The 15520-nt window shown below is 38.8% G+C and overlaps 2 protein-coding genes across 3 annotated transcripts; both read left to right on the forward strand.

Moving 5' to 3' along the window:
* The first annotated feature begins 1970 nt into the window (after positions 1-1970).
* Positions 1971-4117, forward strand: LOC114476051 (uncharacterized). The gene is made up of 3 exons (XM_028467296.1): positions 1971-2252; positions 3038-4029; positions 4071-4117. Exons 2-3 carry the CDS (start codon positions 3096-3098, stop codon positions 4115-4117), a joined length of 981 nt encoding a protein of 326 aa, XP_028323097.1. The 5' UTR covers positions 1971-2252; positions 3038-3095.
* On the forward strand, positions 3952-9586 carry LOC114475939 (uncharacterized). 2 transcript variants are annotated; one of them, XM_028467156.1, is made up of 3 exons: positions 3952-5944; positions 7369-7446; positions 9311-9586. In XM_028467156.1, exons 1-3 carry the CDS (start codon positions 4122-4124, stop codon positions 9528-9530), a joined length of 2121 nt encoding a protein of 706 aa, XP_028322957.1. In that variant the 5' UTR covers positions 3952-4121; the 3' UTR covers positions 9531-9586. The 2 variants fall into 2 exon arrangements, with proteins under 2 accessions (XP_028322957.1, XP_028322958.1); XM_028467157.1 differs by having other exon boundaries at positions 7372-7446.
* Positions 9587-15520: the final 5934 nt, after the last annotated feature.

The raw sequence follows: 15520 nt of genomic DNA on the forward strand, positions 1-15520 counted from the left end.
CCAGTTTTTGTAAGTATCACTCCATGGAAACCGCCCTGCTTAAAGTGTCGAGTGATATTATAATGTCTGCGGACTCTGGAAAATGTACTGTCCTGGTCATGTTAGATCTCTTGTCAGCATTTGACACTGTCAGTCAACAAATCTTGTTGACAAGACTGCGTGACCTGATCGGAATGTCAGGACCAGTCTTTGTGTGGTTCTCCTCTTACTTATTGGGCAGGAGCTTTAGTGTCTCTGCAAATCCGATTTGTTGTGCTGGGTTCCCCAGAGCTCTGTTTTGGGCCCGATTTTTACTCTATGTCCTCCCATCAGGAAAAATTATCCAGAGCTTTCATGATGTTTCCTATAATTTGTTTGTTGATGATATTCAGCTTTACTGCTCTTTTAAGACCTCTGAGATCCAGAAAGTAAGTTCTCTGCTGAAATGTCTCGGCGCAAATTCCCTGAAACTGAACTCAGACAATGGTTAACCCCGATGTGTCTGAGCGACCTGATGTTGTCTGCTAAAACAAGCCTCAGAAATCTAGGCATTATTTTTGATAAGCAATGCCCTAAGAGCATCACTCAAAACTGCTAACAAGGAACTGTTTTTACCAACTGAGGAAAATCTCTTAACTTAGAACAACCGTGTCCAGAGATAATCTTGAAATGATTATCCACGCCTCTGTGTCTTCTCGTTTAGAACTCTGCAGCGAGGTTACTGACTCACACAAACAGAAGGGCTCATATGACTCCCATTCTAAAAGCCCTTCATTGGCTCCCAGTCACTTTCGTTTCAATTTTAAAATCCTGGTGCTAACCTTCAGAGCTTTGCATGGTCATGCTTCAAATAAACATTACTTCCTTACCTCCTTGTTTGAAATCATAAGAAAATCAAAAGATATCAGCCAAGAAATCGGGGAGAGAATTGTGGAGTTCCACAAGTCTGATTCATCCTTGGGTGCAATTTCCAGATGCTTGACAGTGCCACGCTCATCTGTTCAAACAATTAAATGCAAGTACAAACATCATGGGAATGTCCAGCCATCACACTGCTCAGGAAGGGCTTTGTGTCTCAGAGATGAACGTGCTTTGGTCTGAAATGTGCAAATCAACCCCAGAACAAAAGCTAAAAAACTTGTGAACATTTCCGTCATATTTTTCGTCGACTACATTTCTTTAAGCAACAATAACTAGAATATGACTAATTAATAAAACTATTTCCAAATATATTTGTTATTAATATTTACAAAACATCATTTTGTCACATTTGAACAAAATTCAATCAGAAATTGTGATCATTTTGTCTTATACATTGATCACATCAATATATATATATACAAACATCAATACCATTCAATATCAGGCTGATCAATGATCAAAGTGCATAAATACTTATGCTTTACATTTTTGTCAACTATTTTTGTAACAGATTTAATCTACTAAAGTCTTAACGTTATTTATTTGACTAAAACTAGACTATAAAAGAAATGACTTAATTTTGACTGAAACAAAGTATTTTTGTGCAAAAAACTTTGACTAAAAGTAAATAAAAATGTTCTGTCAAAATTAACACTGGATAAAAGTTGCCCATCTCTGCCCATAATTTCCAACAAGATACACTGTGTTTGGTTCATGGATTTTAAGTGAAATCTGCATAAAGACTTAACATTTTTCCAATAGATTTACAAAGTTTTTTTATTATTAAATGCTACAGTTCCACTGGTATTTTGCTGGCTTGTGTCTTTGCGACTAGCTGCTTTTTACGTAGCAGAGTCATTTAAACACAGTCCCTTCAACACTGCTGTAAGTCACTTCCTCTCACTTTCTCTCTCCCTCCCTTTCCCTCCCAGCTGTAGCTCAGGATACATGAATGCTGGGAAATGAGAGAGACAGAAGATGTGAAGGGAAGAGAGAGTGGGAAGAGGAGGAGTCATTGCAGGGACTACAGTGTGTGTCGGAGTCCAGGACAGTGGAGCATCATGCAGATGATGGAGCACAAAGCAGCAGCATCACCAAAACAAGCAGGGTAGTGGATTTAACTGGATTCAGGGAGACATGGATTAGTTGAGGTTGTGAGCTGGAATCATTGCTTTCCACAGCTGACTGCAGATGGACTTCTATCCAAGTTTACAATGCAAGGAATTCGACATGAGACAACAATGTGGCTTTAAATGTTAAGGATGTTAGATGACATTAAACAAGAGGTGGAAAAGTAGGAGCTGATTTCAAGAAAACTGCACAGTTTACACCAGGAGTAAACAAATACTAAGGTATGGCATTTGGCTGCAATTACAAAAAGATCATTAGCTTTATTTCTTTCATTTCTTTAAGGGACACATTATAACTATATGCATGTGTTCAAAATCTGCGAAGCATGATTTTATAGTGTATTATTTGCACAAGACAACACTTGTAGTTGACACATTATAGGTTGCTTAACTGAGCACAACACACCCATAGAAAGGTGTGAATGACTTCAAATATGAAATGTAATTTGGACATTCCTGATTGATGAATGATAATGACAATTAAGATGATAATGATAGGAAGCAGTGACCAAAGCTTTTTTGTAAGTAGTTGATAACACACACAGAGACACATCCTCCTCGAAGGGGTCAAGGCATATTCAAGGTAAATGCCCAGGAACTTAATGAAGTCCATGATGAATAAGCATAAATTTTGGCTTCTTTTTAAGGTGAGACCAATGTGGGGGAGAATAGTTTACAAACTGTCTCAAGAAGAAGGGAAAACAGGAATTTGTCCCTTTTTGTTTTTTACTTTTAAATCCAATTCACCATTTGTGCTGTCAGAAAGAGGGGCGATCTATGGTGTTTGTTTGAAATGTTTTTATGATTTGGAGCCTTTGTTTTCACATTGACAGCCTCCTCTTACTATCAGTCTTTTGACACTTTTTCTTATCTAGCTAAGTTTGAAAGTGCTTTTCTTTTCTCATTATTTCTAATCTGAAATTGATTTTATATCTCTCTAGTGCTTTATTTTTTCAGTAATCAATCAATTCTTGGTCTCATGTCAAATGTTCTTTTCTTTCTTCTAGACAGATGTAATGATGTGGAAGCTTCTATCATCAGACGACTGAGTTACTCAGACAAGAGATGGGAAGGCGAGCGACTGACTTGACCGCTCCGGTTCCAGTTCTAGGTGTTCCTGTGTTGGTTGGGGTTCATGCGTGGAAGACAACAGAAGGAGATAGAAGAGGAGGAGTGCTGCAACATGCTTGCGTTGGTGTTCAGACTTCGCCTGGGATAAGCAGGTCAACAACCTGCCTGACTGACTCCCTCTTTGATACTATTACCTTCACTTCTAGCAGAAAAATCCATAACAAAACAGAGGGCAAGGATCTACTACAGCTAACAAAGGACGACAATGAGAAAAAAGCGATTTTAAAACAGAAGTGTGGAGATGTCAAGTACAAAAAAGAAGTGTCTTTCAAAGCTCTAAGACATGAGAGCTCTACAGATGTGGCCTGCCTGAGATCAAGTGGTGGAACTCATTGCTACACCCGGGCAATCAAAACCAATCCACACATTGCAGGGCACACAAGCAGCGCCAAGGCTAAATTTAAGTCTGGGAAGCGCTACATCAATGGCAGCGTGGTGGATTCAGAGGCAGTGGGTGGAATCAGTGTAGATAACCATGAGAAAGAACCTGTAAAGGAGGAAAACTGTTATCAAGAGGTTCAAAGCCAGTACAGGCATCACGAAGATGAGCCCAAGAAGATACAGCCATTATCTGCAACTCAACCAATCAGTGTGTCACAGAAAATATGCAACCACTGTGGTGGGAGACAGTCAGCAAGCATCAGAGCCACCAGTGTGGGCGGCTCTTGTCTAGGGGAGACACCATCAACATCAGCCTGTGCCACACTCTCTGATAATCAGCCTTCGGCTTCGTCCCAAATCTGGAGAAACCTTAAAATAGCCCAGCTAAAGAATGAAAACACTGAGAAATGGACACAGACCACAATTAATCCACAAAGAATATTTCTTCATGAGGAACTCAAATACAGAAAAATTCCACATCCTGCATGTCCGGTGCACTCAAGAGGGAATACGGCTGCTGTAAAACAGCCGACTTCATCAACGTCTGTACAACCGTCACCATTCTCCAATGCTAAAAGCATGACTGTCACAAAAGCTACAATCGAGCCCAGGCATAATGAGCACCAGGTTAAGCTTCCACAAGACACTCATGTCACAATGAGACCTCAGATGGGATCAGCTTCTAAAACCAACAAGATCAACCAACACTCATACACGTATCCCAGGAGGCTCAAGTCAATGGAGGAAAACTCAATACAAATTAATTTACCAACAGATATGTGTTTGTCTGCACAGGCTGTACCTGTAAAAAATCTATCACCACCTTTTTATTTGTGCACTAGAAACACTTTTAGCATCAACACAAACCGGGACAGGTTTAACTCCCCAGAGTCTTCTAAAAATATAGGTAATGCTACCAGTGCTAAGCACAAAAACGTCAGTCCAAATTCCCCTAAAAACACCATGACCTCAGCGTTTGCATTAAACCAAAATAAGAGTCGGTGTATGCCTTTTATGCATGATAATCTAGTGATTGGTCATGAAAAGCCTAAAATAAGAGCATCACCTGCAAGTAATAAATCTTACATTAATGCTGTAGTTAGCTCAAATACTTTGAACCATGAAGATGTTTTAGGCCAAGACAGTGTTTTACTCAACTCATTCAAACCCAAAGTTTTTGTTTCAACACCGTCACTTCTAACTTCTTCAAACAGATTTAAAGCCACCAGTTTAAAAACCAAAGTATCTCATCATGTAGCCCTGAGGGACGCCTCTCAGGTGAAACAACCAGCTTCTCTAGAAAGTTCACGTCTGTCTAAAAAACAAGAGAATTACTCTGTATCCAATGAGACTTTATATCAATCAGCCCAAACACATCAAGTACCTCAAGTAGCAAATAATAGAGCTCAAACTGGTGATGAGTTTGGTTTTGTTCCCCATCAGGAGAATCGATTCTGCAACTCTTTGCTTCACATTTCTGAGACACAAACTCTGCGTAAAGAACACAACAAAATATGTGTTAGAAACCACTCTAAATCCGCTAGCAACTCAGATGAAGAAATGCCTTCGAAAAAAGACAAACTCAATGATAATCTAATCAACGAATTAGTGGCGCATGAGTCAAAAGACCATAAAAATTCAAGTCTATCACAGGCCACCAACCTTGAGAATTACATTTCCATAATTAAGTCAAACAGTTCATGTCTGCAGGGTTGCATAAACAGTCAACAACAAAAGTTAGAGCGTAATTACGAATATATGAAAGAGGACTGCAGACAGCAGTTTGAATCATGCCCACTGGTATCAGTCATAAAGTCCAACGCAGAATCTGATATGTCAGTCTGGCATTCAAACATTGAGCTTGAACCAAATAAAAAATCATCTCTTTTAGTCAAAGAACAAACAAAATCTCAACCTGTCATTTCAAATGAGGAAAAAAGCTTTAATAACCCCATCCATCAGACTTCTGGTTTCATTACATCACATTTGCCACAGGCACACACAATTCCACATCATTCCTTTCCTGTATCAAACTTATTTAGCACCAAGAGACCCCACTGTGCACAAGGTGGGCCTCAATCTAATTCCTTAATATCATCATCAACAACACATTCAGCATCACATCACCACCTTCAGTCCAGTGAAGCAGAGGCAGTCATCAAAGCTGATTTACACCCAAGCCCAGCCCCACCTCAGTTATGCCCAGAGGAAACATGCTTGGCTCACTCCCACCCGAGCGACGCAGGGCTGTTATTGCCGCCTTCACCTCAGTGCAGCAAATCTGCAGCCCTGCAGCGAAGGCTAGAGACTGTGGAGGCCAGCCTGGCTGCCAACAAGGAAAGAATTACCACTCTGCTTAACATCATTCATGACCTGGAGATATGCCGCAGTCCCAGCAGCAGGTAAGATGAAAAGATTGTGTGTCTCACTTAGCAGGGGAAATACTAAAGAAACAATACTGTTTAAGGGACCCTCCACTGTTTTTTACAAATGTGGCCCAAAATCTTTGAAATGTCCTCATTAGGAGATCAATACCTATCTTTTGCCCCATATTTCTTTTATTATGAGAATAAAAACAGTTGACCGCAGGGGGCAACAGTTCCAACTCTGCAGTTTGGTAGAAGACAATGAAGCAGAAAAGAAGAGGTCAGTGCGCTGACACGCTCTGGTGGCTGAAGTTAGCGTGTAAACACTGTTGAAGGACTCCCACACAAAAGGACTTATATCCTCAGAATTTGTGCGTTTTCAACAGTCCGTGATTACTCGTCAAATAAAGTACACCCATTTTTAGTTAATAAAAATAATATGGTGCAAAGTAATGTGTATCGTTAGGCATAGATCTTCTAATAAGGACATTTCAAAGATTTTAGGCCACATTTGTCAAAAGCAGTGCAGGATCCCTTTAAGCAATTTCACCATTTAATTCAATAAAGCAGTGGGTGGGGTTTACTGGTGTTCTTGATTTAAATTTCTCGCTACTACACTACATGGAGTAAAAGCAATGTTTAACGAAACAAAAAAAGAATAGAAAAGACAATAATGTCAGTGATCTGAAAATTGCGCACAAAAAAGCCAGTTGTTTTTTTACTGTGTCACATTCACACATGTACCCCATGAGATACAGACAACAATGTATGTATAAAGCGACGAAATTCAGTAAGTATTGTGTTCTTTACTTGATACGTAACATTCCTTTGGGTCTTTCAATATTGCTAAGTCATTAAACACGTAGAATGAGAACATTTCATGGGTGATTTGTAGCCCATATTGTTGACTAATTTGGCTGTAAGGTGGTTAGGGCCAGACATCATGCTAAATGAGCCAAACAGGAGCAATCCCAGTATAGGGAGTTATCACATACTATTATCATTTGTAGGTAAAAGTAATTTGGTTGCATCAGTTTATATTTAAACTTTATGATTTCTTTATGTAAAATAACATTTGAAGGTGCTTTCTTTGTTACGGTGTCATTGGTATGTAATTGTGAGTCCATGACGTGAGAACGTCACACTATGACAATGTTTCATGCCTTCAAATAGATTAGTAATTAATGCAATTCCATGTGACAGGGCTTATTTTGGTATTTCAGGGGGGCATCTCTCAATGACATTTTTTTTTGTCGCTTACATCTTATGGGACAGATATCAGGAGTAAACACAGCCTCTTGGCAATGTGTGATTGTCAATCGCTCTCGTCCATGGCAGTGTACTAATAAGCTGTGACTACCTCCGAGGTCATGTTTCAGATCTCATTAGATAATGAGGCAGCTTCTCAATGTCAACAGAAACAATGTGAAACAGTAATAATAACAATTCTTCTTCTTCAGCAGACAGCAAAGCTTTAAAACTGGAAAGGACCTTAAAAACTGTTCAGCCTGCCAGGAGACTGCTTGCATTGTGTACAGGTGAGATACAGGGGTGCACCCAGAAATTATCACAGGAGGGCTGGAAAGAGGGTTCCCTGTGAACATATATGTGTATATACTACAATAGTATACATTAGGGATGGGCACATTTTTATTGATGTGAGGGCTGAAAAAAAAACTGTATTTGTCTGCATTTATACAGGAAAGAACAAATTGTGTTGTGTTTTGTAAATTTTTTGTAAATTCTTGTTCTTGCTTTGTGTGTTTTTGGGGTCATTTTGTGCAGTTTTGTTTTGTTGAGTATTTTTCATGTATTTGAATTGTAGTTTTTTGTGATACTGGAGTAATTTTGTGTGTTTTTTATGTAGTTTTAGTGTCAGGGTTAGGCGTTGACCCAAATGCAGAGAGTGATGGAGGCAGGCAGGTGTAGCGCTGGTCGTAGTCCATTTTTAATAATGAAACTCAAAACAGACACAAGGAAGCTCAGGGGACACTGAGAGCAGGGAACAAAACACAAAAGGCCACGATGAGGGTCGACAATACACAATGATCCAGCAGACATTCAGTGTTCAAGCACTCAGCTAAATAGTGGAGGAGGCCTGATTGGGAACGGGCTACACCTGGGTGGAAACATGAGGGAGCTAATCAGTCACAAACCAAGCACACAGACATCAATGGGGGTGGAGCCACAAGCAGGAACACCTGAAACACAAAAGACAAGAGGACCATCAGGGCTAAATAACAAAACTAAACCTGAGATTTAGAAGTCATTTTGTGTAATTTTCTGTCATTTTTTATATTTATGTTGTGGTTTTTGTGCATTTTCTTGTGTTTTAGTATTTATTTTGTGCATTTCCTTTGGGGGCCATACACAATTAGGTTGAGGTGCCACATGTGCCTACCCAGCCGGCAGGTGATCTTGACTGTTTTACACCATGGCATAGTAAACAAAAATCTCCTCTATTTACTTTAAACCACTAAAACTGCATTTTTCTGTTTCTTCACGTGGACCCAGAGACATCCAGCCTCTTAATACAAGTCTCATTCCCCACATCCGGGGACAACAGGCATCCCTTCAAACTGCTTTTTTCCCCCTACAAATCAAAGGTTAGGGATCTCCTCTGACCATCAGCCAAACCTCCATAAAAAAGACCTTCTGACTCCTTTGCACGCCTGCTGAGTAGGACTTTCAAAGCCTGTCTCTGACTGACCCGCATGGAACTAAAGTTAACTAAGCGCTAACTGATGAAAAATGCTTAAACTGTATAACAAGTCTGAAAGCAAAGTTCATATATTTGTCACGCAACGTGTTTATTTCCCTTTGTGATCTCTGCATCCATTGAAGTCTCCACAGTTGAAAGCTTGCATTTAAAAAAATAAAAATAAATAATCAATCTAATTGTTGATCTTTCTAGGTTTACAGTCAATGCGACCAAAGTAATGGATTAAAATAACTCCAGCATTCACTTTCTATAAAACATAATTAGTTGAAGTTTATTATGATAATTTTAATGAGAAGCTTGTAATTAGGTATCAGTCAAGAATGTGTCTAACAGCAGTATGTTATGTTTTATATCAAAATGATCAGAAAATCAGGGTCTTAATTTGACTTTTATAATCTGTTTATGTTTTTAGTTATTTTAATGACCGCATTTACACACACGCACAGCCTCATTTGATTTTCTTCTGTTCATTTACATTATTCTTTTATTCATCTCTTTCATTAAATCCTCCACTCTTTATTTTACTCGAGTATCTTTGTAAGTAGTTAGCATTAATTTAGGGAACGTAGTGCTTAGTTGTAGATGTTGTTGTGCATAATTTAACTTTTTGATAATAAATGGCTGGATAAAAGCATCTGCTAAATGAAATTGTAATCCTTTTTTCTTGTGTTTTTCCCTAGTGTGGAGTATGACTTCAGGCAGCAGGAGAGACGCTTCCTGGAGATTCTGAATTGTACAGCAGGTGGCAGCCATTTTTTCCCCACGCACCATTCCCGGCAATCAAATTGTACGTTGCTCAGAAATGTTGTCATGAAGCACTTGACAAAAACCAAGGTGAAAAGCAAAAAGTTATGCAAGACCGTCTTTCGGTGGCTTCCCAGAAAAAATATGCGGGTGTAGAAAAATTCCTGTTTTTTAACCTTTAAGTTTAGCCACAGACTTCCACTTAGAAAATTTAATAAACCTGCATGAAAATACATTTTCCTTAAGGACTTTATTGTTTTTCTATTGCTTTACCTGCTGGACTGGATACAACATTGTACTGTAAGTGCATTTCCAACCTCTATTCCCTTTGTCATCAATGTGATTTATATACAGCAGTTGATGCATTTCATTTTCTTAAGTGATGTTTAATTCCTGAAGCTCAAGTAAACATTGTTTCCCTGGAGGGGGAAATAAAAACGGTTACGCCTTTTCATGTTCCTTCAATGTTTTTTCAAAGCGGCAAACCGGCCCTTTAAGTGTAGAAAATACTCTCAATCATTTTGCCTTTGCAAATTATGTGGATGGTCTCCAAATCCCCAAACAATCTGAATTTCATAAAAGGTCCCCCCAAGTGAAACAATGCCATGATGAGTGGTCGCAATGAAGCATGAGCTACACTCTGAAGGGTCATGAACACTCTCATATACAGTAGTGTACATAAAGTGCAGCTGTGACAAAACGAGCCCCTGTGGATGGTCTCAAGATGGGTATTAAAGAAAAAATAATAATTACAAACTTAACCCAAAAAAGATGATGAAAATTATTAAAAATAAAACTACTTTTGTAAGTTCTTGAGTGATAGTTTTTGACGAGTTAAAACTTACGTTTTAATTAAAAATCCAATAACAAAAGACGGAGGAACAAAAGCTATTGGCCCAACGGCACAGGAGGGAAAGATTGTATTACCTATTGTGAAAGTGGAGGCCTCAGAGCCTCATTTAGTCAGCACCATTCTGCCTCTGTTGCACAACAGAGGTGTGTGAAGTGTAAAGCTATTTACTTATCATCAGCTGCATTCCAGTTCAAATATGTAATAGACAAGAGATCATGAAGGATTATCAAAAGGACAGCCTGTTTTCATTTTGCAGTTTTCAATTAATCACAAAAAATGCAAAAAAAAATAAAAAAGAAAGAGAGATTATAAGACAGAAAAGTCTTGTTAAAATCTTGCCTATATAGAGATACCACACTCCAGGTCATGGCATTCAAATTTTGGAATGTGGCGTAAAATTTGTTGAAATCCAGCATAAAGTGAAAGCTAATTACTAGGGATGTAACGATTCACTCAACTCCCGATACGATTCGATTCACGAAACTGGGTTCACGATACGATTCTCTCATGATTTTTTCGTTTACAAAATGGGACTGTAGACAAAAACTAGAAAATACTGTATTATTTTCCTTTTATTTTTCATTGTCAAAAGAATTCCTTGATAAACTATTCAAAACAATGCAATTTAACTAAAAATAAATCTTGAATTAAATAAATAAAGGAATAATACAAATGAAAATGAAGCCTATTAATTTAAATTCTGGTTCTATAATAAACAATGCAAAACTGCATAATAGTTATTTTTCTTTTAAAAGTGCAACTGAAAATGTATTTTGTGCCTTAACAATTGGACTTTAAAAAAAAAAAAAACCTTCATTGCACTGATTTACGTCATATTTGTTTGGACCAGCAGAGGGCGCTGGTAACCCAGTGGAGAAGGCGGCCAGAAAGAAAGTATTAGCAGACTCCGCCCGCCGCCAACACTTCCGGATAGTGCTTTAAAAAAAGTACTGCGATTCAATTGTCAGAAAATCGATATCAACCGTGATACCTATGAATCGATTTTTAACTGCCTTACGATTAATCGTTACATCCCTACTAATTACTACCTAATATTAGAACAGAGGTAGGCAAACTTCACCTGGAAATGTTTTTCATGCCCACTGAGCCAAAGTTCGCCATGGTGCGGAGATGTGGATGAGGAACCAAGCACAGAGAGAGAATCAGGCAGGGGAACAAGCCACACCTGGGTGCAAAACATGAGGCAGCTAATCACTCACAACCCAAACACACTGACATTACTGGGATGTGGAGACACCAGCAGGAATACATGGGAAGCACAAAGACAAAAGATAAAACATGAAAACAGAATAAACAGAAGCTAGGTTTCCATTACCCTTGGAAATGTGCAAAATCTAAATAGCGCAATAAAAACTGGTAATGAAAACACCTGAATTTCAAAAAAGTCAAATATTGCTAAAAAGTTTTGACGCTTTCATGAGGAGCTATTTCAGACGTTTCGATGTTGAAATGTGTCGCGAAAGCGCTATGGAAATGCTTTACTGCAAATACATGTCACCAGTGTTTTAAGTGGGCCGGAACGCATCGAGTTCTGGGACTTCTAAAAATGTCAAGCGTCCTGGCACTTCTCCAAGCGCCAAGAACGTACTTTCAATGTTCCGGTACGTTCACCAGCGCGTCTGTTTTAATCCTTCAAATACCGTAGCTGCTCCGCCGCTTATCAGAGCACATCGGCCTTCACAGTGCTGATGCAGGTATTAAATGTGTCCAAATTAGTCCGGGGTGTTTATCTTATTTTCATTTGGGTTTTTGATTGTCAATGTTGTGTATTGTGTTTTATTCCATTTTTCTTTCTTTTTTTTTTTTTTTTTTTAATTAAAAATTAAAAACACCACAAAACAGTGACATTAATTGTGAACTACTAAAATATTTAATAAACGTCGTATGGTCGGTTTTCATTCAAATATTCAAATCATTTTTATTTATTGGATATGTTCAGCACTTTACCTGTTTGTTAATAAAAAGCAAAGGAAATGTAACTGTGCTCTCAATTAGATTATTTAAATTCTATTTACATAAAAAAAATAAGGATTTTAGCCAAGTTAGTCCCTTTGCTTTTGGGTCTTGGGGATGATGCTGCACGGAGTGGTGGTTGTGCTCATTAACCTTAACAACGCAGCCTCTGTCCGACTCCATCCAGCTGCTGTAACTCATATACAAAATATTGTACTGTCTGGTCTGCTAACTGCTGGAGAGGTAAAGCTAAACAAACATTGTTGTTGCAACCGAATGGGGAAAAAATTAGTTTGCGGCAGGGATTCGAATGAGCGATCTTTGCATCAAGAGGCGAGTCCGTTTTGTGTTGAGCTACTAGAAATGTACGCGTAAATGTACCTTTTTTTTACTGCCACATTAGACGTAAAACAACAAAGGAATACAGAGTGCTATAATAATCGAGGTTCTGAGTGTCTACTAATATTTTTTGTGAAAACAAAAAAAAGAAGGAAAAAAAGATTACCAGATTAAAATTAGACCAAAATGGTACACGAAAAAAGAATATATTTATATGTCTTAAAGTTCCCTTATTATACTGTATTTCATCAACTTCACACAGCTGTCAAAGGTCCAACAACACTGTATTCCTGAATTTCAGCTGTCGAAAAGTTGCTCAAATGAGCTCTGCTGAGCTCTCCTGAGAACATTCGGTTTATGTGCCTGAACCTTGAAATGCCAATGAGCTCCGTCTGTCGACGCCTACTTGGAGAGCTTTGCTCTTGCTGGGACAGAATATAGGCACTTATGTTGATTTGTACAACCAACAACAGAGCAATATGTGTGTCTAGCTCTGAGTGACAACAATGCACAACACTACCACTATCTCACCGCTGGACACACCAAACTTCACCTCGGGGATGAACGCCCCCCTCTCGGATGTCTCCCATCACTGCTCAGAGGAGATCGACCTATGAAAATGACTCCTTTGGTTACTTAACGACAGGAGCTGAATCTGAAAAGCCTGCAGGAGCTCGTTTTCCTTGTTCTGGGAGTTGGCAGGCTCAGGGAGGACCAGTTTATAGATGTAGAGACCATAGGTGGAGTTTGAGATTCTTGCCAAGGGGGAAAGCAAAAAAAAAAAACATATATATATATTAAGCAGTGTTTTATATCATACAACACTACATGTGCTTTAATATGGGAGACACACTTTAACATGAAGGGATATACTTGCTGGCAGTTGTAAAACACTAAGTTAAACAACAGATAAGAGAACATAGAAGGATCCATATGGTTTAAAGGTCCCATGTCATGCTATTATCTCCATTTGGTCTAAGAACCCCAAAAACATAGTATTTGAGGTTTATTTTCCCAAACTCGCCTGTTTTCCAGAGTTTTAGCCTCTGAAAAGTCACTTTCTGAGCAACTCTATAGAAATAGGCTGATTTGTTGCCTCCTTATGCATATTCATGAGTGGGCGTGTCTATAGACGGGACACTGACTTCCTCCTCCCTGCACGGTGACGTAGGGCCAAAGGACGGCCCCCCCACTCCGTATCTGAGCTCATGCTGCTTTATAAACACGAGACAGAGCGTTGTGGCGGGGCGTTCACCGGTACATACATAGACTGTAGAAAATACATACATAGCACTGCACGAAGGACGCTGAAATGCTCACATTTGTGGACTTACAGCGAGCAACAGAGACAACAGAGAGCTTCCTGGAGGCACGGCTTCTCCAGGTCAGTGCCGCGTCATAAAATTGGAGCGAGGTGTTTGGGATCACTCTGCAGTAAGAAAGGAGCAAATCACCCTCTAACTAACTAACTAAAACACTTTGAACATGTGTATGAAGCCCTAATAGCACTTAATTTAGTTCATCTAGTTAATTTAGCGTAACATGGGATCTTTAAGTCCAACAACGTAAATTATGACATTAAAGGTCTCTAACAATGTTACTCCGCAGTCCGCATTTGCTGATTGTCTAGGTGCTCCTGTGGCCGGTGGATGCCGATTTTATTGCGGGGTAGGCGGCGAGTAGATTATCATAACACTGCTCAATCCATCGCTTTATATCTAGACACTGAGTGCAGGGTTTGCTCGTTCTCTGTTCCAACCAGCTTGTTTTCTCAGTGCATCACTACTAACAACAGACTAGTGGGTCTATGGAGCACCTGCGGTATCCTCCATATTGTAAACAAAGCACTCAGCTGCTACGGGAAGCAGGATGGTGAAATGTCATCGGCTGCTGGTCCTTTAAAACTTTTGAAATTGGATTTGAAATGAAATAATATTACGTCAATGGCACTGAATGAGTTAAACAGCACAAACCAGGCGGCGGAGTAAAACAGCCATCGCAGAGGACGGAGTGAAAAGTAAACCGTGGAAGGAGAGTGAGGTTTTATAGTCTATACTGACTTTGGTTGAACAGAAACTTTATCAATGATACACACACGGAGGGACAAGATGTGTTATTTACTTCCGTAAACAAGGCCCTTATTTGCTCATGTGGTACACTTTAGGGTTACATTCAGTTCAAAATCTGAACAATTAAAGAAATTAAAAACAACTATTGAGCTTAATGATGGAATGTACGAGTGATTACACACATTTTTAATAATCTTATTTTGTAAGTGGAAAGAAACAGTATTTAGTGTTGTGGTTCCCAACCTTTTTTGGATCATGACCCCAATTTAATATCAAGAATTTCTGGCGATCCCAAAAATCATATTTGAGCTCAGAAAAAAGGAATAATAATGAAAAAACTTCAAAAATCTATTTGTCAGAAATTTCAGGCGACCCCACATGGGGTCCCGGCACCAAGGTTGAAACACACTGATTTAGTGGCTCCTTAATAGATTTATGTCTATAATTTTTTATCATTTCCAGCCAACTCACACCTGGGATAAGACCAAGACTAACACTTTATTTGTTAATTTTTCTCTCTCTCTCTCTCTCTCTCTTTCTCGCTCAAGTAGTGCCATAGCGTACCCCTGGGAGTACACGTACCCTCATTTGAGAAACACTGTTCTAAACAAACCTAAACAAAAAATGTAACCTTTATTGAAAAAAGTGAAACTTGTCAATATTTTTAAAATGAAATTAAAAGAACTAAAATTTGTGCAGTATAGCAACAAATAAATAATAAAGTCCCCCAAAAAATATTTTTTCATCCCTTTGTGTTGTTATGTACCTCACTATTGGAGACCCATTGCTCTAAACTAATAGAAATCAGTTTAATGTGTAAGATAAAAGAGCAATTTTTTATTATTTTATTTATTTTTTTGTTTTTTTATTGTTCAATGTCGATCAATGTCATCAAGAAGAGCATTGGACCT

This window comes from Gouania willdenowi, chromosome 14 (genome assembly GCF_900634775.1).
Source record: "Gouania willdenowi chromosome 14, fGouWil2.1, whole genome shotgun sequence".
NCBI classification, from domain to species: domain Eukaryota; kingdom Metazoa; phylum Chordata; class Actinopteri; order Blenniiformes; family Gobiesocidae; genus Gouania; species Gouania willdenowi.